Here is a 25,881-nt window from a genome sequence, read left to right as displayed (position 1 = left end):
ATCTGTTTTATACCAGCTTGGGGGTGGGGGGTGATATTTAGCATAATGTTATGAGCAGATAAAATCTGATACTGACCTCTGTTGAATTTAGGGTTCCCACCCCCCCCCCCGCCGGGGGACCCCTGGATTAGGAGCCTTTCCCCCCAATCTCCAAGAACGTGGAACCGGGAGGGGTGGGGGGGGAAATGGCGCGGCCTCCCTTCGCGAGGTGCATGCTGGGACTCGTAGTCCTTGCATCCTCTCCGGCTGCTACAGGCGTCTCCTCGGGGAGTCTGGCCAGCGGAGCGGGGGGAGCTCCGCCCCCAGAGGACCATGTGCGTTTCTACCTCCGGAGGCTTCAGTCGCTGATTGAAAGGCTTCCTCTTGGGATGGGGTGTCTGTGTTACTTTGAAAAAGTTGGCAGCAACTCGTGAGTAGAGAGGCCGATCCCCATTCAGTGTTGCCAGAAATGGGGGGGGGGGGGGAGTCTGCTGAGTACTTCATTATTCTCTATGTGGAGATCGATTCTCATAGGGTATAATGGGGAATTGATCTGGAGGTTTTGAGGGCTCTGGGGGCACTGTTTTTTGAGGTAGAGGCACCAAATTTTCAGTATAGTATCTAGTGACTCTCTCCAAAGTATCCGCCAAGTTTCAAAATGATTGGACCATGGGGTCCAATTCTATGAGCCCCAAAAGAAGGTGCCCCTATCCTTCATTATTTCCTATGGAAGGAAGACATTTAAAAAGGAGTGCAGTCCCTTTAAATGTGATGGCCAGAACTCCCTTGGAGTTCAATTATGCTTGTCACACCCTTGTTCCTGGCTCCGCCCTGATGTCTCCTGGCTCCACCCCCAAAGTCTCCTGGCTCCACCCCCAAAGTCCCCAGATATTTCTTTAATTGGACTTGGCAACCCTAGTTGAATTTCAGTCACCAGTTTGGTGTAGTGGTTAAGTGTGCGGACTCTTATCTGGGAGAACCGGGTTTGATTCCCCACTCCTCCACTTGCACAGCCATAGCTCTGGCAGTGGTTGTCCTTGAAAGGCCAGCTGCTGTGGGAGCCCTCTCCAGCCCCACCCACCTCACAGGGTGTCTGTTGTGGGAGAGGAAGGTAAAGGAGATTGTGAGCCGCTCTGAGACTCTTTGGAGTGGAAGGCGGGATATAAATCCAATATCTTCTTCTTTTCATACATAATACTGTTTTAAATTATATAAATTAATTTTAACTTTGTATACTTATTTAATGTTGTTACTTGCCCTGAGCCTGTAGTGGGAAGGATGGGTTATAAATAAAAAATAATAAATAGAATCCTTTTAAATATAAGGTGCCAGATATTGAAGGGAACCTCTTCATACAAAGCATAGCAGACACTGAACTGATTGATGCTATAGAATAAATAATCCTTGTGATTATTTCTTTTTAGCTTTTATCCTACTAAAGTAGGGTACCTGTGAAAATAGGTATTCTGTGATTTATTTATAAATCAAATGTTAGTTTTGTGAAATATTGCAATATAGAGTATAAAAAACTGAAATTGCAGAAGCTGGTTACAGAAATGGCTTAGTGAAGAAGATTCAGCAGTGAAAAGGTCACAGTTTATCATAGGATTTGTACTATATAACTTTGTATAACTTTGTATTAGACAGATCGACTTGACTTATTTTTGTATAGATTTTAGACCCTTTTAGAATGTTCTTTTGTCTTGACTTGTGTTGGCATGTTTTATCTATTTGTATGTATATGTGTGTATGTCTATTTTTTCCCTCTCTTTTATCTCTCCTTTAACGCCAATAAAGGTAACTGAATATAACTTGGATATTGTCATGCATTTAGGCTGTACACTGATAATTATGACTATGAACCTGGCAAACTTAGGCCCCTTTATGTGATATTGATGTCAGTGGAAGAGATGATCACATTCTTTTCATTTAAATTGATGGGCCTTAAAATTTGCCTGAATTGCACACTGAAATTATAGTTAGCCAAAGTTAACTATTCTAATGTTCCATTAATGTCTCATAGAACTTAGAGCACCATATATCATTCTCCCCTCCTCCATTCTGTTCTCAAACAACCCTATGAGGAAGGTTAGGCTGAAAGACTGGCACTCAGCTCCTTCATAACAGAGAAAAGATTAGAACCCTCTCGCTAGTACACCACAGTGAAGAATAGTAAGAGAATGGTATTGACATACCTACATGCATTATATAATAAAGAACTGTATATGTTTTTCTAAACGGCTTAGTCTAGAAGAGGTTCAACCAACATGCATGGCTTGCAGATTGTATTCTGCAAGGCCATGAAACTGGAAGGAACTATATGACTGTTTCTCACACAGTACCTTTAAAAAAAAAAAAGATAAGAGAAGCCATGTTGGATCAGGCCAATGGCCCATCCAGTCCAACACTCTGTGTCACACAGTGACCAAAAATACAGGCACTATCAGGGGGTCCATCAGTGCGACCAGGACACTAGAAGCCCTCCCATTGTGCCCCCCAAGCACCAAGAATACAGAGCATCACTGCCCCAGACAAAGAGTTCCAACAATATGCTATGGCTAAGGTCTTCCTTGGTCTCAACCCTGCCCCAACTGCTGTTTAAACTTATCTCAGTACTGAATCATTGTGCTGTTAATATGTTACTATGGCTTATTTGCTGATACAATAAAGACAGACTGTCTTCAAAGATCAGTTAAAGAAGGGGTGTCGAACATACATCCCAGGGGCCGAATCAGACCCCCATAGGGCTCCTATCAGACCCCTGAGCAACTGACTGTCATCTGCTTCCTTCTCACTCTCTTGCTTCCTTCTGCATCATAGCTTGCTTTGCCAGGCTTGCTCAATTACACAGAAGCTACAGAGCAGAACCTCTATTTTCTCCATAGACTGAGACTCCTCCCTTGGGAAGGAAGGGGGAGAGGCAGACTTGCTTTGCCAGGCTCTCTCAATTGCACAGCAGAGCTACTGAGCCAAGCCTCTCTGTCATCTGTTGTCCCCTGGGGAAGGAAGGAAAGAAAGAAAGAGCGAGAGCTTCCTTTGCCCAGTTCCCTGGATCCCATGGGAGAAATACAAAGAAAGCACCTTTAAGATCAATGAGTGTGTGACGGAAAGCTAGGGGTTAACCAGAAACTGAAGACGCACAGGGCCTGCGTCAGGTGACCTGAGGGTGGGGGCAAAGTGCTTGGAGCTCTCAGGGAGGGAAAGTGGTTGAGTGACAGAAACTGCTGAGGCAGTCATTCAGTCAGTTGGTGTCTGACAGAGTTGGTGCCTGTCAGAAGTCTGTCAGAGTTGGAGCCTGACAGAGACTGAGTGGGTCAGTTCATGCCTGACCAAGGCTGAGAGGGCAGCTGATACTGTGAAGGAGCTTGAGACAGTGGCGGGAAAGTCTTCCAGAGACTACAAGCTCGACAAAACCAGCCACGAGGGCTGTGTGTGTGAGGAACCAGTGTGAGTCAGTCAAGACCGAACGGTCACAGACACCTGTATACACCTCTGGAGATCTAGTGAGGTGGTTGAGAGAGCGGATGTGGGTCTGAGACACCAGAAGAGCTAGGAGCAGAGGCTCTAGTTGAGAGGTGAGACTTGGCACATCATTCCCAAGAGGCCAGACCTTGCTAGAGGTGGAGAGTGTGTTATATAGAAACTGTGAACGGTGAGGCTGAGAGACTCAAGAAAGGAAAAGTTATTGTAAAGCCTGAAACAACTGAGCAACGTGTTAGCCTGTGTAAATAGCTCCCATATCCCCAAGTTAAAGACTTTGTGTTATAATAAATCTGTGGTTTGAGTTAAAGTTCTTGAGAGCCTATATTTTTGGGAAAAACAAACAAAGCTGCTGTGGTCCCCTATGAAGTGAATTCTATTTCCATCAGAGAACAAAAGTAAAATACCCCGAAGAGACTGATAGTAAGAGATCCAGTGAGGCCGTGAGGCAAGCGCTGCTATAGAGTGCTATTGTTTTAAGCATGTTTTAGTTTTAAGTTTTTAAAAAAAATCTTTGTGTTTGTCTGGCTGAGAACAGACGGGCATTCTGGGGCAGCCTGGAGGCATCTCGAATCGGGACGGCTCAAAAAGAGCTGTCCCAACACTTCCGCATGCTCACCCGCATGCCACCCCCATCCCATCCAATCAGCGGCAGGGCACCTCCACACAGGAAGGTGCCCCAGAAGCCAGATTCCTTTTTTTTCCCTCGGGGGCAAGCGCTCATGTACACAAGCACTCCAGCACTCTGAATGGTTTGTTTAAAAAAAAACCCCTGGAACCAGCTTGGGGCGGCTTGGCAGTTCCACACCGCCAAGTCGCCTCATTTGCGCCCTTCCCCATCCAGATGGCAAGGAGGTGACTGACAGTGGGCTCAAAGATTTGCTACCACTTTGGAAGTGGTAGCTTTTTGAGCCGGTCTCAGGCACCTGGAGGACAGGGTGATAACAGGAGGAGGACAGCCGGCAGATGTTACCGCCTGTACAGATTTTTTTGGGTCAACTTCAGAGGCATCTCTGAGGCGATGCAAAGTGCCGGTCTATAATCAGCCTCTGTGTCCTTTATAAAGTTTCTATCTCTGCTACCTAATCTTAAATAGGAATACACACAGCCTGGTCCAACATGGTCTCATTTATGTCAGATCCAGCCCTCATAACAAATGAGTTTGACACACCTGAGTTAAAGAATTCTGCACCATAGTGTTTAAAAGAGAAAATGCCACTGGTGCCAAAAGAGAAAATGCAACTGGTCCGGATGACATACATCCAAGAGTTCTGAAGGAACTCAAAGGTGAACTTCTGGATCTCCTGACAAAAATATGTAATCTTTCATTGAAATCTGCCTCCGTTCCTGAGGACTGGAAGGTAGCAAATTTCACCCCCATCATTAAAAAGGGTTCCAGAGGAGATCCAGGAAATCACAGGCCAGTCAGTCTGACTTAAATATCAGGAAAGTTGGTAGAAAGCATTATCAAGGACAGAATGAGTAGGCACACTGATGTACACAAGTTATTAAGGAAGACTCAGAATGGGTTCTGTAAGGTAAGATCTTGCCTCACTAACCTGTTACAATTCTTTGAGGGGGTGAACAAACTTGTGGACAAAGGGAACCCAATAGATGTTGTTTACCTTGACTTCCAGAAAGCTTTTGATAAAGTTCCTCATCAAAGGCTCCTTAGAAACCTCAAGAGTCATGGAATAAAAGGACAGGTCCTCTTGTGGATCAAAAACAGGCTAATTAATAGGAAGCAGAGAGTGCGTATAAATGGGCAATCTTCGCAATGGAGGATGGTAAGCAGTGGGGTTCCACAGGGCTCAGTACTGGGTTCCATGCTCTTTAACTTGTTCTTTAATGATTTGGGGTTGAGAGTAAGCAGTGAAGAGGCCAAGTTTGCAGATGACACTAAATTGTTCAGGGTGGTGAGAACCAGAGAGGATTGTGAGGCACTCCAAAGGGATCTGTTGAGGCTGGGTGAGTGGGCGTCAATGTGGCGGATAAGGTTCAATGTGGCCAAGTGCAAAGTAATGCACATTAAGGCCAAGAATTCCATCTACAAATACAAGTTGATGGGGTGTGAACTGACAGAGACTGACCAAGAGAGAGATCTTGGGGTCATGGTAGAGAACTACCTGAAAATGTCAAGACAGTGTCCGATTGCAATAAAAAAGACGAACACCATGCTAGGAATTATTAGGAAGGGAATTGAAAGCAAATCAGCCAGTATCATAATGTCCCTGTATACATTGATAGTGTGGTCTCATTTGGAATACTGTGTACAATTCTGGTCACTGCACCTCAAAAAGGATAATATAGCTTTGGAAAAAGTCCAGAAAAGGGAAACTAGGATGATTAAAGGTTTGGAACACTTTCCCTATGAAGAAAGATTAAAACACTTGGGGCTCTTTAGCTTGGAGAAATGTTGACTGCAGGGTGACATGATAGAAGTTTACAAGATTATGCATTGGATGGAGAAAGAAGTCCTTTTCTCCCTTTCTCACAATACAAGAACTCGTAGGCATTCAATGAAATTGCTGAGCAATCAGGTTAAAACAGAGAAAAGGAAGTACTTCTTCACCCAAAGGGTGATTAACATGTGGAATTCATTGCCACAGGAGATGGTGGTGGCTACAAGCATAGACAGCTACAAGCATAGACAGCTTCAAGAGGGGATTAGATAAAAATATGGAGCAGAGGTCCATCAGTGGCTGTTAGCAACAGTATATTATTGGAACTGTCTGGGGCAGTGATGCTCTGTATTCTTGGTGCTTGGGGGGGGCAAAGTAGAAGGGTTTCTAGACCCACTTGTGAACTTCCTGATGGCACTTGGGTGTTGTTATTTTTTGGCCACCAGACACAGAGTGTTGGACTGGATGGGCCATTGACCTGATCCAACATGGCTTCTCTTATGTTCTTATTTTTCCCTCTCCTTTTGGTTATCTCGATAAACATTTCTTGTGTCAAGCTTATTGGGAAATTTAATATAGCAATGTTTTTCTAGTCATAGAAGCAGGATTCTGAGTGAAGTAAATAAATCTCCCATGAAGAATATTTCTTTTAAAAAGGTACATTTATTCAACTAGATTCAGTTCACATTCAGGTTGCAGTTGAAAGGAGAGAAAGAAGCATGATCTAAAGCATGGTCAAAAATGGTCAACTTGTGTGTGGGAGTATGAGAGCTTTGCATCTACAGGAGAGACCTGCAGAGATAAGTATCTCCATGGAAGGCCATGTGCGGAGTGAAAAGACAAAGAAATAGAGGAGTCAGAGTCAAAGGGAAGCTCCCAGGTTAGGACAAAGAGATGCATCTCATTCAAGGAGATAACTTCTATACAAATTTAGAGTGATGTAGCAACCCCCAATGTCCAGGCATACTGAGTTGCTCACTCCAACAAAACTAGGGATGCCAGCCTCCAGGTGGGACTGGGGGATCCCCTAAAATTACAACTCATCTCTAGACTACAGAGATCAGTTCCCCTGGGAAAAAATGGATGCTTTGGAGGATGGGCTCTATGGCATTGTACCCAAGGTTCCTGCCCCCCCCTCGCAAGTCTGCAGGAGTTTTCCAAATCTGGATTTGGCAACCCTTCCTCCCATTCCTGACTGGTGGCCAGGAAGCACCTGGCCACACTATGTCAAACCCTTATATTTCCTTTGGAACTTGAGAGAGTTTAAAGAGCAGTTTGGAGGTTTTATGCAGGCAGCTTCTGGGAGTGAAACTCTACAGAAGAGAAAAGGAATGAGATTTCCCGATATCTTTATGGAGATATTTTGGCTGTAGTCTTAAACTTTTACAATATTTTGAAGAAATGACTGCTTAGTTGGCAAATTTTCTGCCGCACAATTCAACATTAATAGAAAAGAACATTTACAAGCATGTGGACAAAATCTGCTTGTTTGGAGTAATGAAATTTTAATCTATCCATCAAATAAAAAAAGGAAATAAGCTTGCTAGAAGATTCAGAAGTTTATTAAACAAAGACATCATGAACTGGTGCACTTCTAAATTGCTATACACTTATAATTTGTCCATTTTACAAAGAACAACAAATTGAAATAATATATTAAGAATATATGACTAAGACAAGGCTTACCTGATAACATTTTTTGTATATTGTTGTATCTGTATGACTTTTAAATTTATAATGTTCATGAATATGGAGTAAGCAAGTACAAATCAATCACAATCCAGTTGCAAGTTTTCTTGTGGAATTTATTGAAATGAATGAAAATTGTGCAAAATTATGAGACAATTCTTACCTAGCTTCTATTTATTTTAATTGGCAATGTGCAGAAACACATCTTCCAAGAACAATGCCCTTGAACAATTTTTTAAAAAAATGCAGCTTGGTATTAAATTGGAAAGTATAAATCATGCAACTTGAACTGCAATTATATTGTATATGTCTTGCTTTTCTAATAGGTTTCATCAAGAATATAATACTTATATTGTAAACAACTCTATCATTATGCATACTCTGTGCTAATTTTGATTTTTCACTGAAATATTTTAGCTACACTTTACAATGTGGTCTTGGCTCTCTCATTTGAGTGGAAATTGACAGCATGGCTATTTCTGTCTCAACATAATTTTGGATAGATTGTATTGTTTTGCAAACAAATCATTTCAATTCAGTGGACTCTCTGTTGCACACTTTTTTCAGATGACGGTTGCTGCTGGTACGAGCATTGAGAATAACATTCAAAGGACCATATCCTGCCCTAATGTATGTTCTATATATCTTGGATTTTTGTCTGATTTAAATGCAAAATCTCATAATGTGAATTTGCTCTTTGTCATCTACAAACCCATGCTCATTTCAGAGATACTGTGTATTATACTACAAGTTAGGGGTCATAGTTGGTTCTGAATTACCATCAAAGAGGTTCTTTATCATTTGATGGGTCTCCTAGTAGCATCTATGGGTCTTCTAGTTGGTCTGTTGGTTGGTCTGATGGGTATCCAAGTGGTCTAAATTGCTTACCTGCTGGCTTAGGCTCCTGTCATTTGGAATCAAATAATGTGGGACCTACAGGCAATGTTTACTTAACTTCTAGATTGGGCCTGAATATACAAATTGGAAGAAAACTCCAATTTTATGCAAGGCTCCTCTATTTCATATAAAGATCTAATAGAAAGAGAGAGGCTGGTTTCTGTTATTAACCCATATTCATATGCTTGTAGTATAATAGCAGTTGTTACATTCCACATTATCCACTTCTGTAAATAGAATTGCTTGCATTAATTCTGTTTCTTTTATATTGTAATGTTTAACGCCTCTCAGATGTATCCTTAGTCTATATGTGTGCATGCTCATGCATGTTTCAAAATGTGATTAATACATATGAGATGGATAAAACAAGAAAAATGAATGCTGTATGTCTGAATGACTGATACACAGCCAGGGCAATAATGACAATAAATATCTGGAATCAGCAATAAATGCCATGTTAGCAGAATATCCCCGCTAACTAGATCAAGTGCTTTTTGCAGCTTGAAATTTGCACCCAAATTTCTTGTTGCAATATGAAGTAGAAGGATTGTCCACATTTATTTCTAGCAAAAGGCTTCATGATGATTCCTAAATTCATGCTGTAAATACATTAAACAGTAAAATGACTAAAAGTCTGTGTGTTGTGCGATCAAATAGCTTCAGACATTTGGCAACTCCATTAATTAATGACCTCTGAAATGTCCTATCATTAACAGTCTTACCCAGGTCTTGTAATCTGAGGGCCATGACTTCTTTTATTGAGTCAATATATCTCATGTTGCATCTTCTTTTTCCTACTGCCTTCAATTTTACAGAACAGTATAGTATTTTTAGTGACTTTTGCCTTCTCATAATGTGACCAAAGTACAACAGCCTCTTTTTAGCTTCTGGAGAGTTCAGGCTTGATTTGATCTGTAACTCTCTTATTTGTATTTTGGGTGTTCCATGTTTTCTGTAAAAATCTCCCCCAACATCATATTTCAAAGGAATCAACTTTTTTTCTGTCAACTTTCTTCCTTTGCGATAGGGTTGCCAGCCTCTAGGTGGGGTCTGGAGATCTCCTGCTTTAAGAACTGATCTCCAGCTGTCAGAGATCAGCTCCCCTGGAGAAAATGTGCTGCTTTGAAGGGCACTTTGAAGGGCACTTGATCAAAGCCACCAAGTCATACACCATCTTTCAGTTTGCAAAAATATATTACAAGGATTATGTACAACACATAATAAACAATGCAATAATTGTAGAGGCTGGCGATGCTAGGGCCTTTTAAAGTAACAGAAACCCCAAAGAGGCCAAAAAACCCATCCCCAAATGAATAGATATACTGTAAGACCAAACCTGGAAATAGTCCAACTGAAATTCACAAGGTGAATTTACCCACCTTGTGAATTTCAGTTGGACTATTTCCAAATTTGGACTTATATCTATTCATTTGGGGATGGGGTTTTTGGCCCCTTTGGGGTTTCTGTTACTTTAAAAGGCCCTAGCACTGCCGGCCTCTATCATGATTGTATTGTTTATTATGTGTTGTACACAATCCTTGGAATATGTTTTTGCAAACTGAAAGATGGTGTATTACTTGATGGCTTTGATCAGTCCCCTGGAGAAAATGACTGCTTTGTGGCATTGTACCATGCTGAGGCCCCTTCCCTCCCCAAACCCTGCCTTCTCCTGTCCCCACTCCCAAAGTCTCCAGATAGTTTCCAACATAGACCTGGCAAGCCTACTTTGAATCCAGTGGCACCTTAAAGACCAGGGCACCTTCCAAACCCTCTAACTATATGTAATGGTTGGTGACTTCAGTTTCAATGTATCTGAAGAAGTGTGTGTACGCATGAAAGCTTATACCCAGAATAAAACTGTGTTGGTCTTAAAGGTGCCAGTGATCTCAAACTTTGTTCTTCTGCTTCAGAACAATCCACCTCAAATTTTCTTCCTTGTCCGATTTTCACACCGATACATTGTAATTGGAAATACCATGTATAAATTATCTTGATCTTGATTTCCAGCAACACATCTTGCATCTACAAATCTTTCCTAGCTCTTTCATGGCTGCCCTTCCCAGTCTCAATCTCTTTCTGATTTCTGGAATGCAGTCTCCCTTTTGGTTGATAATGGAGCCAAGGAATAGAAAATCTTTCACACTTTCATTTTCCTCACTGACAGTCTTAAAGTTGTGTGATTAGCCAGTAGTCATTACTTTTTACTTCTGAGTGTTTAGCTGTAATCCTGTTTTGGACTTTCTGCTTTCTTGCTCATCAGTAGTCATTTCAAGTCTTCACTATTTTCTACCAGTAATGTTATGCATCTACATATCTCAAACTGTTAATGTTCCTTCCACCAGTTTTCACTCTACCTTCATCTAAATCTAATCCATGTTTCCTTATGTGTTCTGGATATAGATTGAACAGACAGGAAGATAAAATACATCCTTGACTGACACTTTGGCCAATTGGAAACCATACTGTTTCTCTATATTCTGTCCTAACACTAGCCTCTCATCCAAAGTATAGACTGCACATCAGAACAACCAGATGCTGTGGCACACCCATTTCTTTTAAAACCAACCATAGTTTTTCATAATACACACAGTCAGAACCTTTGCTGAGTGTAAATTTGCAATATGATCTCTAATGCTTCTTCTTTTTCTGAATCCAGTTTGAATATTTGGTATATCTTTTGCCACATGTGGTAATAGTCTTTGTTGTAAGATTTTGAGCATCACTTTACTCACTAGAAGTTAATGTGATGGTCCAATAGTTGCTGCAGTCTTTGGAACTGTTTTGTTTTCCGTATTTGTTGACATATTCTTGTTAAGGTTTTGATAGAGACTAAAAACCTAACTACCTGTTATGTATTAAAACGTGGATTATGATGAAAAATTGTGAATAGTTGAAGGTGAACTTCATTCCAAGCAAAGAAGTGTTGGGTAGGAGACTGACTGTGCAGCTGGTGCTTGGGGATTCACTGTTCCCCTACCCAGCATTTCTGTCCTCCCTCAGCTGTATTTTCCTCCAAGTGTCTCTGAGATCAAAATGACTCTGGTAAGAAGTAAAAAATTGCTGGGTATCATTTGAATGTATCAATTAAATATTTCCATAGTTGCCAACCATAGGAAATGTCATTGCAACAATGAGTTTGACACCCCTGTTCTAGACATTCAGTTGCATGTTGGGTTGCCAGGTCCACTTCCCTGGCTGGCAGGGGGCTTCTGGAAGTGACATCATGCAACTTTCAGTAAAACTGGAGGTGCCATCTCTGACATGATGACATCACCTGGAAGCAATGTCATCACATCGGGTACATTGGGGGCAGCATTCTGGGTTCTGGGCAAAAACTCCATGGTAAATTTGCCCTCAAATTATAGAGCTTTTGCCCAAAAACCAGAGCATTGCTACTGACATCCCCAACACGATGGCATAATTTGAAGATGACATCCTCACATAATAGACAGCACTTCTGGTTTTACTGGAGATCACTCAAAAATGTCATTTTTTGGATTTCAAGAGCACAGGATCCCCAGCCTCCAACAAAGGACTGGGAACCCTAATTGCATGTATGTCGATCCACCCCTGCATACACACATCGAGGCTGTATTGCTTGATAAGAACTACATGCCAGGATAGGTGCTGGTACCAGTTTACCTACCTCAACTCAGTCAAAAGTGGAAGCAGAGGAAAGTAATGTACTCCTGAACTGATGCTACTGACTTGAATGTGTTTACTTACGTACTCATGTGTAGTCCATCTTCCTCAATGAGACTCAAGGCAGATTACAAAATTTAAAACAACAATAAGATAATTCAATGCATTCCAATAAAATTGTCTGAACTTTTCACAGACATTAGAATTACAATTTTACATTTAGAAAATGCTCTTATCAGTAATTCAATTTTACACATTCTGTGGAATGATAACAGTATCGAAGCCTTCCTGACCTTGGCAGGCAAGACATTCTCCAAGTGGGAGCCACAACAAAGATGCCAAGGAATTCAGAGGCTGGAGCACTAAAGCTGCTGTAAATCAAAACTGAGACTAATGAGGGCTGGACCTATAGTAATTCAACTCTAACAGGACACAAACCAGGAGTGGGACTGAAGAAATCCCGCATAAAGAGAGAGCTAGTTTGGTGTAGTGGTTAAGTGTGCGGACTCTTATCTGGGAGAACCGGGTTTGATTCCCCACTCCTCCACTTGCACCTGCTGGCATGGCCTTGGGTCAGCCATAGCTCTGGCAGAGGTTGTCCTTGAAAGGGCAGCTGCTGTGAGAGCCCTCTCCAGCCCCACCCACCTCACAGGGTGTTTGTTGTGGGGGAGGAAGGTAAAGGAGATTGTAAGCCACTCTGAGACTCTTCGGAGTGGAGGGCGGGATATAAATCTAATATCTTCTTCTTCTTCTTCTTAAAGGAGGAGCCAATCAAAATGATATTACAGCTAAGAAAAGTCTGTCTTACCATCTGTCCAGGGCTTTTTTGAGCAGGAATCCACAGTTCTGGCTGGCTTGGTGTCGGGGGTAGGGGGTGGTCTAATATGCAAATGAGTCACTGTTGGGCTTTTTCTGCAAAAAGCCCTGTGTGTAACAATGGTGATGTCAGGGTGTGTGGCCTAATATGTAAAGGAGTTCCTGCTGGACTTTTTGTACCAAAAAAGCTCTGTATCTGTCAATATAAAGGACAGCTCATTATTTGGAACTCTGAAAGATAGGCTACAACACATCTGAGAACTTTATTCCTAAAATACACAGCCCCAATAGATCTAACTGGTAGAAATGTTAAAATAGTTCAAACCAAACACAGAGGATGTTATTTACCTTTGAAAACCCTAGAGTACCTGCATTACTACTACAGTAAAAATCCTTCTTGGATTCCAGAGGGATTTTCCCAGTCAGGGTCTTTCTTAACACCAACAGGTCCAGCGCATGGAAGTAGGTCAGGTAGGCAGCTGCCTTGGGCGCCACCTGGCCATGGGGGTGAAGGGCGGGGGCAGGCGCCCCCTCCCCATCCCGCTCACACCAACAGAGCTGGCTGGATAGTGGCCGCCCGCATGCTTCTTCCTCCGTTCCAATTTGGAATGGAGGAAAAAGCATACAGGCGGCCGCTTCCCAGCCAGCTGAGTCCCTCTGAAGGGGGGGAGTGGGCTGGGCAAGGGGCGGGTCGACTGTTCTTGCTTGGTCTGCCTCTCGCCCAGCCCCTCTGCTCTTCCTCCTCAGAGGGACTCAGCTGACTGGGCAGCGGTCGCCCTCATCCTTCTTCCTCCGTTCTGGATCAGAACAGAGGAAGGAGCATGCGGGGAGCCGCTTCCCAGCCAGCTCCCTTTGAAAGGGGGGAGGGCTGAGCGTTCTTGCTTTCCAGCCAGTTCCCTTTGAAGAGGGCAGGAGGGCTGGGTGAGGAGCAGCTCTCCCCCCTCCTTCAGAGGGAGCTGACTGGGCCAGCAGAGTATGCCAGTGCGATGACGTCACTTTAGGTGATGTCTTCATGCCGTATGAGCAAAACATGTGTGATTCAAGTCTGGGGGGGTGGGGGGCAGGGTTCTGCCTGGGGCAGCAAAACCTTTAGCTCTGGGCCTGATCACCAACATAACTCCTCTGCTCCCAAATTTGCAACAAGCTAAAAAGCCACAGAAGGCAAGAGAGTCGCCCTTCGAATGTTCCACCTGTGAAAATTTCTACAGCTGTGCATCATCAGATGATAGATGCCTCTGAGTCCCAAAGTGATAATTGTTGCTCATATCTGGAAAACCCCATCAAAGAAGACATAATCTGTCTGAAGCCAAAATTCCCAAATGCCAAAGATCTATTTCCTGCTTCTAGGAGATGTTGGTGGTCAGAGCAGCTAAGAAATGATATCGTAATAGTTGATTTGATAGATACAAGACTACCTTTGGGAGAAGTTTGTACAGACTACCATTAATAATAGACTACTGTTCTTTTTATGTGAGCTATATTCAGATACATCAGTAAGAATTAGAATGGGCATATTGAGTTCTCTAAGGAAATCACAACAGGGAGGAGGGCAAAACAAGGGTGTGTCTTATCCCCTCTACTTTTAATCTATATATAAATGATATTGTTTCAAAATTATCTGGACTAGAATTTGTTGCGCCAACTTAAGGCCATCAGAACGTTCCAATATTGCAGACAATATGGTCCTAATTTCTTTAACTAAAATTGGATTGAAGAGATTTTTATACAACCTGGGTGAATATTGCAAAAAGGAAAAACTAATAATTAATTACTCAAAATCCAAAACAATGGTATTTTGGAGGAGACTGAAAAATATTAATGGAGTATACATGGCACCCCAATTGAACAGTGTAAAATCTATAAATATCTAGGTTTAACCTTCCATAAGACCTTCACCTTCAGTGAAATGGGATGTCCATTTATTAAGATAACTGGAGCAACAATGTGATTCTGCTATACCAAATGTGGTTTTTTGATTGCACCAGTTCTAAATTTCTTTGTTTCCAAAGTTATTGCTCATTTGCTGTATGGAATTGAAATCTGGATACGGAAAAAATCAACACTCATAAATTTGGAAAAGGGGAGTCCAAGGGGACTCCAACAACCATGTTGCAGGCAGAACTTGGTCTTCCTTTATCAGGGCATGTGGTAATTCTTAAATCATGGAAAAAATACCAATCAGCAAACCCTGGTTCCTTCAGCAATTTGAGTTATCAGCTGTTGCAAAACAAGGACAAATCCCAGTTGACCTTCCATAATGACATTGTTTCCCAATATATAATTCCAGACTATTTACTCTAGCTTTTGGGAAGCAATGCTGATTAGAGGGATTATAAAGTGGATGGCCTGACTGATAAATTTCTAACGAGTCAATCAAAACTTTCTCCATGGTCTAAAACCATTTTAAAAGATCGTTTTAGAGCATGCTATCTAACTAAAATCACAACCCACAATCTCAGAATAGCACTTTCATCATTATATTTCCAGTCAATGCCAACTGAGATGCTACTCAGGCAATTCATTAAAAAACCCATGGATCAGTGTATATGTATCTGTGGAAGTTTGATCGAGTATTGTCTTGGAACATACAACTTCAATGCTGTATCAATTGCACTAGTTACCCCTTTGCTTCCAGGCCCAATGTAAAGTTCTAGGTGTCAGCACTGAAGCCTTTTGTGATTGGGGTCCTCATACTTAACAAACTGCATCCACATGACAACTGTGCTCCTTAGACAACCTTTGCCTGGTGTTGCCTTCCCTAAGATTGTCTGTATGGCAATAATTAGGTCACAGGCAGAGCCAGCCCTGCTACTAGGCAAACTAGGTGATTGCCTAGGGTGCTGGCTTTCTGGGGGTGCCAAATTGGACACCCCATGTGACTCAGTGATGTTATCAGCACAAGGAGGGCACCAGAAGTTAGCCTTGCCTAGGGTGCCAGATAATCTAGGGCCGACTCTGTTTTTTTCCCTCCCGATGATATGCTCTGAAATGGCCTTCCAGTGTGGGTTCAGAGACTTTTTCCTCACTGCATTTAGGATAGCGTTTGTAAACTGTTTTGGCAAATCTGATTTCATTGATTTCATCTATGTTTTTAATGTGTGTTGTTTCTATGTGTTAATGGACAATTATGTTATTCTTGTGTCCTTGCAATTTGTTATTGTGCCACAATAGTGAATGCCAAATAAGATTGTGCTTCTACACATGGATCTGTTTTCTTAAACCAGGGCAATCAGTAAAATCCTAAGAAGAGTTACAACTTTTTAAAGCCATTGATTTAAGTGGTCTTAGAAGAATGTAATAGAACAAAGTTGGAGTCAAGTGCACCTTTAAGGCCAACAAAATTTTACAGAATGTAAGCTTTCGTGTGCCCCAAGCACACTTCATCAGATGAGGAATCATGTACAGCTATATGTATATATAGCTGGCAGGCAGTGGTTTAGAATGCAAAATGGTACAAATTTAAGATCCAATGACAGAATAGTAAAATTAACAAATTGAGCAAACCTTTGATCTGGGTAGCATGATCTTGCAAAAGCAATAAAACAGTAATATGTCAAAATGTAAGAATGTAAGATAGATCTACTTGGATCTATCTACATGGAATGCACCGCATTAAACCTTATGGAATGGAATTCCATCAGCATGAGAAGAATCTAACACGACTTAAAACTGTGCTGTGAACCTTGTAAGTGAAGGGATGTTGAATTAAGCATGGCTTCAATCAGTAATCACAATGTAGAGCAGGGGTGGGGAACATCAGGCCCAAGGGCCATTTGCAGCTCTTGAGATCACTTGGTCTGGCCCTCGGGGACTGCTGGGCTGAGCCACATGGTGGCCTCCCTGGGGCCCGGCTGGCTGGTCAGGATCACTGTGCAGCAGTGAAGGACTGCTGCTGGGGTATGTGGGTGCCTTTAAAGGTATTCTGAGAGCAGCTGCAGTTTCCACATAGAGGCAGCAGTGGGGTATGGGAGCCAGCTACCACCACTTCAATTTGCATGTGATTATCCCAGATAGTGTGGCCTAATATGCTAATGAGTGTGTGAGCTCATATGCTAATATTAGGGGATGTGGTCTAATATTCTTGGACCTAGGCATTTGCCTAGGGCGGTGGGCTGGGGTGTGTGCGTGCTGAATTAGGCTCTTCCCACATGACTTCAAATAGAAAAACAATTATTTGCATTAATTTTGCCGGCCTGAATCGTTCTTCCTCGGCTGAGCACTGTTTTTTAAGTTGATAATTTTGCATGGTCCACGAATGATGTTATAAATATCCAAATGGCCCTTGGCAGAAAAAAGATTCCCCACCCCTGATGTAGAGGTTGGCCCAGTTGCTGAAACAATGTAGCATTTACCTGTGAAGATACTGGTGTGTCAGCAAACAAAACAAGAGCAGAGGAAAGACAAGGGTTGCATCAAGGAGACACACTTGGAGCAAGCCAAGCCCAAGTGACCTCAGAGAGCCACTTCTGACTTGGATAGTGTCTGTGCAGGTCTGGGAGACAGACTGCTTGATATAGAATGCCAAAGGGATAGCAATGATACCCCAAATTTCCTAACTCCAGAGAAGCTAAAATATGTGATTGCCCCAGCACTCTACCTCTCCATTTTGGAGGTTCCTAGTCAATGGAGGGCTTTCACCTTGGCAAGATGGCGAGCCCTCCCATCTGCAGTTGTAGATGGGAGATTTACAAATACTCCCATGAAGGAGAGAACCTGTCCATGTGGCACTTATGAGGTGGAATCTATAGAACATGTACTGTTTTGTTGTCGTTTCTATCAGGAAGTTCGATCTAATGTAATTTCCCCTCTGATTATTAATTACTTAGGTTGTTCTGATGCAGATATTTTAAGGAAGCTTTTGATGGATGTGAATTCACAGGTCACTATTAGCTGTGCTGAATCTTTCTCATCAGCTTGTAGAATTTGGCGTGAAATTTTAGGTATAGATTCTAAATTTTAGAGCTATATAAATGGTCCAGATTTTAAATTCTTATGTATGAATTTTAAATGTTTAATCTTAGAGATATTCCTGTTATATTTAGATCAATTTTATTCTTAAATGTTTTATTGAATAGTTTTTGCTGTTGACTTGTACTGGTCATTGGCCGAATAAATTGATTGATTGATGATTTTGGTCTGGGAGACAATGATAGAAGAAGAATAAGAATTGCAGATTTATACCATGCCCTTCTCTCTGAATCAGAGACTCAGAGCGGCTTACAATCTCCTAGATCTTCTCCCCCCACAACAGACACCATGTGAGGTGGGTGGGGCTGAGAGGGCTCTCACAGCAGCTGCCCTTTCAAGGACAACCTCTGCCAGAGCTATGGCTAACCCAAGGCCATTCTAGCAGGTGCAAGTGGAGGAGTGGGGAATCAAACCCGGTTCTCCCAGATAAGAGTCCACACACTTAACCACTACACCAAACTGGCTCTCAGACATAAGCCATATCTGTTGGCTTCTTCCACACTTCCACATCAGTGCTGCCAGTGCCTTCAGTGAACTGTAGCTTCTTTTTAAAAATAGGATTCTATCTCCCGTCTGCATAACAATTATACAGTGGGTGAGATCAGGAGAGGATCCTTCCCTATGCATCAATGGTCTCATTTGTTTTTCTTACTGTTTGCAACTTGCAAGGAAATTCCTGAAAATTTCATCCTAATAGGATAAATTTAGAGCTGAAATGTATCATTATTGTGCCTTTAATTTCCTCTAATATGTGATGACTTTCTCCTGTGGCTGAAATTTGTGAAGGAGACATCCATTATTGGAAATGTGACAGATATAAGGCTGTCCCACCCCAGAAGAGGAAAACAGCCCCAAAATCATAGGAAGTTGTGTGGGTCCCCTCAGTTGATAGAAACTGCTTGTCACAGAAGGGACCAGTCTCAAAGTCACAATTTAATCCATGTGTGGGGGAAAGGGAGTTAAACAGGAATGAGTTTCCTTCTGGAACAACTGGAAACATTGGCCAGATAGTTTGAGGTCCCTGGGCTGTTGATGTAATAATATTAAAAAGCATTAACAAAAAATTTAACTAGCTGAATTCAAATATAATTATGTCCACTTTCAAATATTAAACAATGGATCATGCATCACAGTATGGATCTGTGATACAGCCTTATCCTGTTTACTCAGAAGTCCCCAATGAGCTCAGCAGGGCTTGTGTGCTTAGAACTACAGCACTGTGAATGTTAGTTGTAGGACTAACATCAGTAATAACATGTCAGCAAACATGTTACTTTATACAATATCACAACTAGATGAGACTATGTCATTGGTAGATGTAGATAATACACTATTAGTTAAGCACAAGATGAAGCACCACAAGAGTTCAGATATACCAGATTTTTCTTGGATCAAATATTAAGAACTTGCCTAACAACATAATCCAAGATATATTATTTTCTTTGGAACTCAGGATGAGAATCCAAGCATCTCCCTTTCAGATCTCTACCAGACCTAGGGCGTTTTCGCACTGACCTTAATCAGCAGCAACGCCCCTCTTCACCGCGCAGGATCGGCACGGATTTCGCACTAATTGCCGTGGAGCACCCGGAAGAGCCGGAAAGTTCCGCGGCTTTTGCGGCGCAAATGGAAACTGGTTTTTGGCAGTTTCCGTTTGCGCCGCAAAAGCCGCGGGACTTTCCGGCTCTTCCGGGTGCTCCGTGGCAATTAGTGCGAAATCCGCGCCGATCCTGCGCGGTGAAGAGGGGTGTCGCTGCTGCTTAAGGTCAGTGCGAAAACGCCCCTAGACATGCTTAGCTTCATGTGTCTTTAGATCAGGATATCCTCACAAACCCAAAGTCATGGGGCTCTACTGACAGGATTCTGTACCATACATTCTGATTAGTAATAAATGTTAAGTATTTCAATGCAGACTGGTTTAAAAACTTTTATAACCGCAAAATTAGAAAACCATGATGGACTTTTTGTTGAAAGGTTTTTATTTGGCTGTCTCCAATTAATGGTGCTTTTTGGTAGTCAGGTAAAAATGGATTTTTGTATTCTTGGCAGACCTAATTTCTTGACCTTTGTTTTTTACAAGATGGCAGGATAGATGGATGCATTTTGAAATTATTTATGGAGATTAGTTGAAAATATAAATCAGCCCATTCTGTCAAGCTCAGCATTACAGTCGCATTCTCAAAGGGTACGGAAGGACTGTATGCATCCAGGGCTTTTCCCCTGGGGGAACGCAGTGGAACTGAATTCAAGAACCTCTTTGTGAAAACAAAATTCTCAAAAAATGCTTAAAAGTTCTTTAGGGGCGCTTGTGTATTTCTCCTTTATTTCCCTTTTGAGAGTTCCAGCCAGGGCTTCCCAGCTCCCGGGCGGGGTGAGGGTTCTCCTGCTTTGGGGGTCCCCAACCTGCCAGCCCACAGAACTTCCAGACTCACCTTGCTTAGCTATTAAAGAAAAATAAAAGTGTCACCTGCATGTTTGGTGACACATGACTCCAAATCCCTGCACAACCTCTCCCAATGATTTCATGTAAAAGATCAAACACTGTTGGACCCCATAGCATAAATGGGACCCAGAACCACCTTCTGGAATTATCAGCCAAGTAAAAGCAGAACCACTGAAGCATGGTTCCTTCCTATCCCCAACCCAGCCAGCATCTCCAGAAGGATACCATGGATGATGGTATGGAAAGCCACTGAAAGGTCCAGGAGAATCAGCAGATATACATTCCTGAGTCATACTCCCACTGAGGGTCATTAGTCAGGTTGACCAACGCCAAATCCTATCCCAAATATAAGCCTCAATCCAGATTGAGCCTTGATTTCTCTGCCGATTTCATTTTTGCTTTCTCCCTCCTTCTTTGAGAGTTTTTTTCTGATCCCCCACCCCCTTACCAGTTTGGCAGTGGGCTACACTTTTCTTTCTCTCACAGTTCCTCTGGAGAAAAAATTTAATTCCATTCTAGGGTTGTCAGGTCCTATCTGGCTGCCAGCAGGGGGATCCTTGGTCCTCTCTGTGATCTTCTTCATGTAGGTTGTGATGATATCACTCAGAGGTGATATCATCATGTCACTAATGTTGGGGGGAATTGCTCTAGTTTTGGGGCAAACCTCTATGGTTTGTAGCCAATTTTACCATAGAGTTTTACCCAAAAACTAGAATGTTGACATATAACATTGTCAATGTAATGATGTCATTTCTGGGTGATGTCATCACATCACCTTTCAGGTCAGTTGGAATCAGGATACCCCCCTAGCCAGCTGACCAGAGGCAGGGAAGTGCCCCACAAAAGCAGAATTCCCTGGTGGGGGTCTGGCAATCCTGTTTAAGTCTGATACCATGTTGTGTTAAAGAAGAGATACTCACCACCAATGCTCCCTCTAAGTTGTCTTGTGAGCAAAAATTCTACTTTGTGAGCTACTGGCATTAAAGTTGTGAGTGAGCAATTTGGCTACTGCAAAAATGACTTTGTTCTGGGGACCATCCTTTCTGAGCTAAGACAAAAATGTGTGAGCTGGAGGCTAAAAAACTGTGAACTAGCTCACACTAACTCAGCTTAGAGAGAACACTGCTCACCACTCACATCTTAAGAAGGAATTAAAAGGAGTCTCCTATCATGGAAGCCCTTTCTAAATTCTCCCTAACACGTCTCTAGGAATTGTGTCCAAGATTCTCTGTACTACTACCAGATTGCTTCTAGGTTCCATTTAACATGCTAAACTCAACACACATCCTGGAACTGACATATCTGAAGGTCCACTTTTCCTAGTATAACCTATGGACTGAAATCCTATTGGGCAGTCCTTCTGTTACCTCCATCAACCAGGCTGGTATATACAAGGACTATTTTCTGCTAATATTCTTCAATTTCCAAGGAATGTGAAGAAGCCTGAGCTATGTTGTCACCATTCTCTAACTGATCATCATTGGTTTTCTGAAGGACTGTACTGGATTGTATTCTAGACTACTCTTTTACATTTGTCTTATACTGTGGTTTTTTAAATTGTTGCAAAATTAATATGAATCTATTTTAATCAGCCTAGAAATATGGAGTATGAATTTTAATATAAACAAATTAATAGCAAATCACTTCATAGCTCATTTCTGATGTCCATTTCACTGTTTGCTTTTCACTGTCTTATACTGTTTCCTTTCTTCTAACAACTTGCTCTTCCAGGCTTTTTTTTATACATTCAAATGTTTATAAGCTGCTCCATACCTGAAGTTGTGTTAAATGTTTTTGGATGGATGATTTGCTTATTCTCTTATAACAATTCCAATACACAGAGAAGTGGGAATTACACATTAATTCTGAATAATTGTGTCATTTATTTTGTTTACATGCTAGATAAAGCTGGGAAGGAATAGTATGTTGAATCATCTAAATATTTGCTATATATGTGATGTTTCTACTGGAGACAAGGTGTGTATGTGTGTGTATACAAGTATATTAAATATATATTTAAAACTCAGCACTAATTCAATAGGCTCCCTAGGGTGAGGTATAAATTGTAATTTTGTGTACAAATCAGAAGGAAAAACATTCCCAGCTATGTGTTCATTTCTTAGCAGTAATAAGATATGCCCTGTGATACAAGGAGGAAATGATGCGATTAATATCTCAAAATATTTGACCTTTTCCTTCTAAGAAAGCTTTAGAGTATGATTCATAGAAAAACAAAGGTTTAGTTTAAAAGTCTAAAATTGGGTAATTTACACAGGCACTGTTGTCTCATTTAATTTAGAGAGGGCTGATCTTATAAATCAGTGAGAATTAAGAATGGCTAGGTTTAGCCTAGCAATGTGACTTCCTAAATATTCAGTTTTTTTGTTTGATCTGGAAATTTTCTTTTAGTTTTCTTTGCAAATAAAAATCAGGACTTTTCCAGATTATACTTTATGTAAATGTGTTTTATAATCCAACAGTATACCATCAGAAGCTCTGTACAAAGCTAAACAGCATTCTGTTCCAGCATGCAGTGTCTATTAAAACATGTTGTTTCATATCATCCAACACTGTGAACAAACATTAACTTGAAAATGTACTGTCTGCAATGTCTATGGAGGGGGAGTCTCCCAAGAGAATTAGGGAGGAGGGGGCAATAAAATGTGCTAATAAATGCCATCATTTCTGATGCAAAACTGGAATTGATGTCATCATGTTTGGGTGACAGCCTATGGTTCCCCCCCAAAAAAACTCTATAGTTAAACCTCAGATCTTGAGGTGAATCCTAGACCATTGTGCTGATGGAATGGTGTCTGTGATGGTAATGAAGGGGTTAACAAGAAAACTAAGGACGCATAGAGCCTGCGTCAGATGATGGGTGGGGGCCAGAGTGCTCGGAACTCTCAGGGGTGATTAACAGCTAACGGCTTAGAGCAGTTAGTGACAGATAGAGTCTGAGGGAGACTGCTGAAGAGAGCAGTTGGTCTGAGAAGGAGCTGAGACAGGAGCTGAGGAGAGTCTTCGAGAGAAGCAAAGTTCACTGTTCACTCTATAAAGACAGCCAAGGGGCTGTGTGTGACTAAAGGAGAGTCACAGTAAAAGACCTGAGAAGACCTGAGAAGAGCTAAGGAGGTGGTTGAGGGAAAGATGTGGGTCTAGAAGTCTGAAAGGCTTGGAGAAGAGACACCAGTTGACTTAAGGGACTTGGCACACTATACCCAAGAGGCCAACCCAGAATAGTGTTGGAGAGTGAAAGCTGTATGATCTATGAAACCTGAGAGACCTAAGTGAACTAGATATTATAAAGCCTGAACTACGAAGAAACTGTTAACTGCTTGAGATACAATATAGCCCATGTATATATTTCCCATTCCCCAGTTGAAGACGGAGTGTGTACGTTAATAAATTTCTGTGGTTTACTTTAAAGTTTTCTGGTGCCAGTATATTGGGAAAGCTATCAAAGCAGCTGTGGTCCCCTACAAACTAAGTTTATATCCATCTGAAAGCAAAACAAAACCCCCAAAGCATCTAGTACCCACCCCTCAAGTTCTATAGTCGTGAGGTAAAATTTTAAAGGAAGAACTGAGGCTGAAGAGGGGCTGGGGTAGCCACAAGCCGCATATAGAAGCGATCCAGTGAGACCGCGAGGCACGCTGTTATAGTGTCACTTCCAGCTTTTGCACCAGAAGTATTTTTACAAATGTCAAAAAAGTGCCCCTGCCCTCCAAATTCTCCCACAAGATTGCCAATAAAGGGGAATTTTCTACCTACAAGAAAAGGACTTCATTATTTGTTTAAGTGGTGAGAACAGGTGATCATGTACATGTATCACAACGCTTCTTCGTTTGTTGAACTGGGTAGGATATTTCAAAGCCACAGGAATTATGGGTAGCTTCAGATGTACTACAGAAGCAGAGGGTGAGGGAGCATAAGTGCCTTACACTTTCTTATCCCCATGCTTCTGCTGTAATGTTCAAATGGGACTGATTTTTCAAAACTGAACCTGCCAGTCTTCTCATTCAATAAGATACATAAGCAGTGGCACTGAGCAGGGGTACCACCTGAGACTGTTGTTCAAGATGGCATCTCCCAATGTCCTTTCTCCTCACTGCTGCCATGACAGGTTCAACGGGGCCAAGTGCAAAGTAATGCACATTGGAGCCAAAAATCTTAACTATAAATGAACATTGATGGGGTCTGAACTGGTGGAGACTAACCAAGAGAGAGATCTTTGAATCATGGTAGATAACTCACATGGAATCAAGCCTTTTTACTCTCCAGGCATATGGAGAGTAAAAAGGCTTGAATTCATTTAAAATAACATTGTATGGGAAAGAAATACAAGGTGGAGTCTGTATTAAATAGTAACTGATTAATAATCAGAAACAATTAACAAAAATAAATAATTATTGTGAGATATTAAATCAATCATGTTGACGTCCAACTGTACTTAATAAGCCCATATTACTGTTGAAGATTGTACATAATTGAAATGGAGCCAATAAAATCCTTGGGTCTTTGTATGAAAGGACTTTGGGCTGCTGCTGTGTGACTGAATAATATTTTCATAATTGCCTAGTGTTGGGTTTGCTTGTCTTTGATTGTTTAAACAATCACTCCTATCATTGTATTATATTGCTCTCTCAATCACACAGGAGCACCGGCAGAAGCAGCTGGGCCAACCTCCCCCTCCAGCTGGTCGGTAGGGTGTTTAAATCACACAGGAAGGGCAATGGCTGTTCCTGCCTCTCTTTGCGTGCAATCTGAATCACTGGCAGGGGCAGCCTTCAAGCGTCTTCACCATGGCTTGAAGGCCACCCCTGCCCCCGCCAGCAATTCAAATCACATGGGAGAAGTGGCAGGAGCAGTTGCTGCCCTTCCTGCATGATTTAAAGACCCTGCCAATCAGCTAGTTGCCATGCTCTTTAATTGGAGGGGGAGGCCAGCCCAGTTGCTTCTGACAGTGTCCCACATGATCAGGAGAGTGCCCAGAAGCAAGCACCAACCTCCCAGGTGATTTAAAGGCCCTGCCAATCAGCTGATCAGCAGAACCTTTCCCAGGTACAGGAAGGGCAGTGGCTGCTCCTGGGTGCCCTTTCACACAATTTAAATCATCCTGGAGGGAGGGGTGACCCTCACCCTCCTTACCTAGGGCACTAGGAAGCCTGGAACTGGCCCTGCCTAGAAGTCTTTAAAGACACTGTAGCTAGTCACTACACATGCCCATTGGGGCTTGCAAAAATCTCAGAACCCCACTGGGCATGCACAACTTGCAGTCCTGTTTTTAAAGTCACTCTTTAAAACAGAGGGAAGGAGTGTTCAATGTAGGCAGTAGAGGGTGAGAAGGGTCTTGAAGGGGACCTCAGGCCAACACTTCATTTTGTCTCATTATAGAGCTTGCCATGTGCATGCCTGTCTTTGCATCTACAGTTCATTTGTCTCAGTGAGAATAAAGTGTAGATATTATACTTCTTATCCAGGAATAGGAAGCAAAATTTTACAATAGACATTTTTACTAAATATAGAAATTCCAGTTTTCAATAAGATTCTCTCTTACAAGTTTCA

At 42.0% G+C, this 25,881-nt stretch overlaps 1 protein-coding gene across 3 annotated transcripts in view; it reads left to right on the top strand.

The window, feature by feature from the left end:
• The window catches only part of PPFIA2 (PTPRF interacting protein alpha 2), a 487,757-nt gene that overhangs the window by 238,765 nt on the left and 223,111 nt on the right, over window positions 1-25,881 (top strand). For 2 of the 3 annotated variants that reach the window (XR_009555743.1, XM_060245141.1), the window contains one exon: window positions 8,118-8,180. The exons of the other annotated variant lie outside the window; for it this stretch is intronic. Coding sequence is in view for 1 of the 2 variants with exons in the window: in XM_060245141.1 (XP_060101124.1) it covers window positions 8,118-8,180 (63 nt within the window). In the remaining variant the exon portion in view is untranslated. The remainder of the gene's footprint in view (window positions 1-8,117; window positions 8,181-25,881) is intronic. 3 annotated transcript variants of the gene reach the window in all.

This window comes from Heteronotia binoei, chromosome 8, assembly GCF_032191835.1.
Source record: "Heteronotia binoei isolate CCM8104 ecotype False Entrance Well chromosome 8, APGP_CSIRO_Hbin_v1, whole genome shotgun sequence".
In the NCBI taxonomy this organism is placed as follows: Eukaryota; Metazoa; Chordata; class Lepidosauria; order Squamata; family Gekkonidae; genus Heteronotia; species Heteronotia binoei.
The sequence above is the reverse complement of the archived record's forward strand: the minus strand, read 5'-3'. Positions and strand labels throughout refer to the sequence as shown.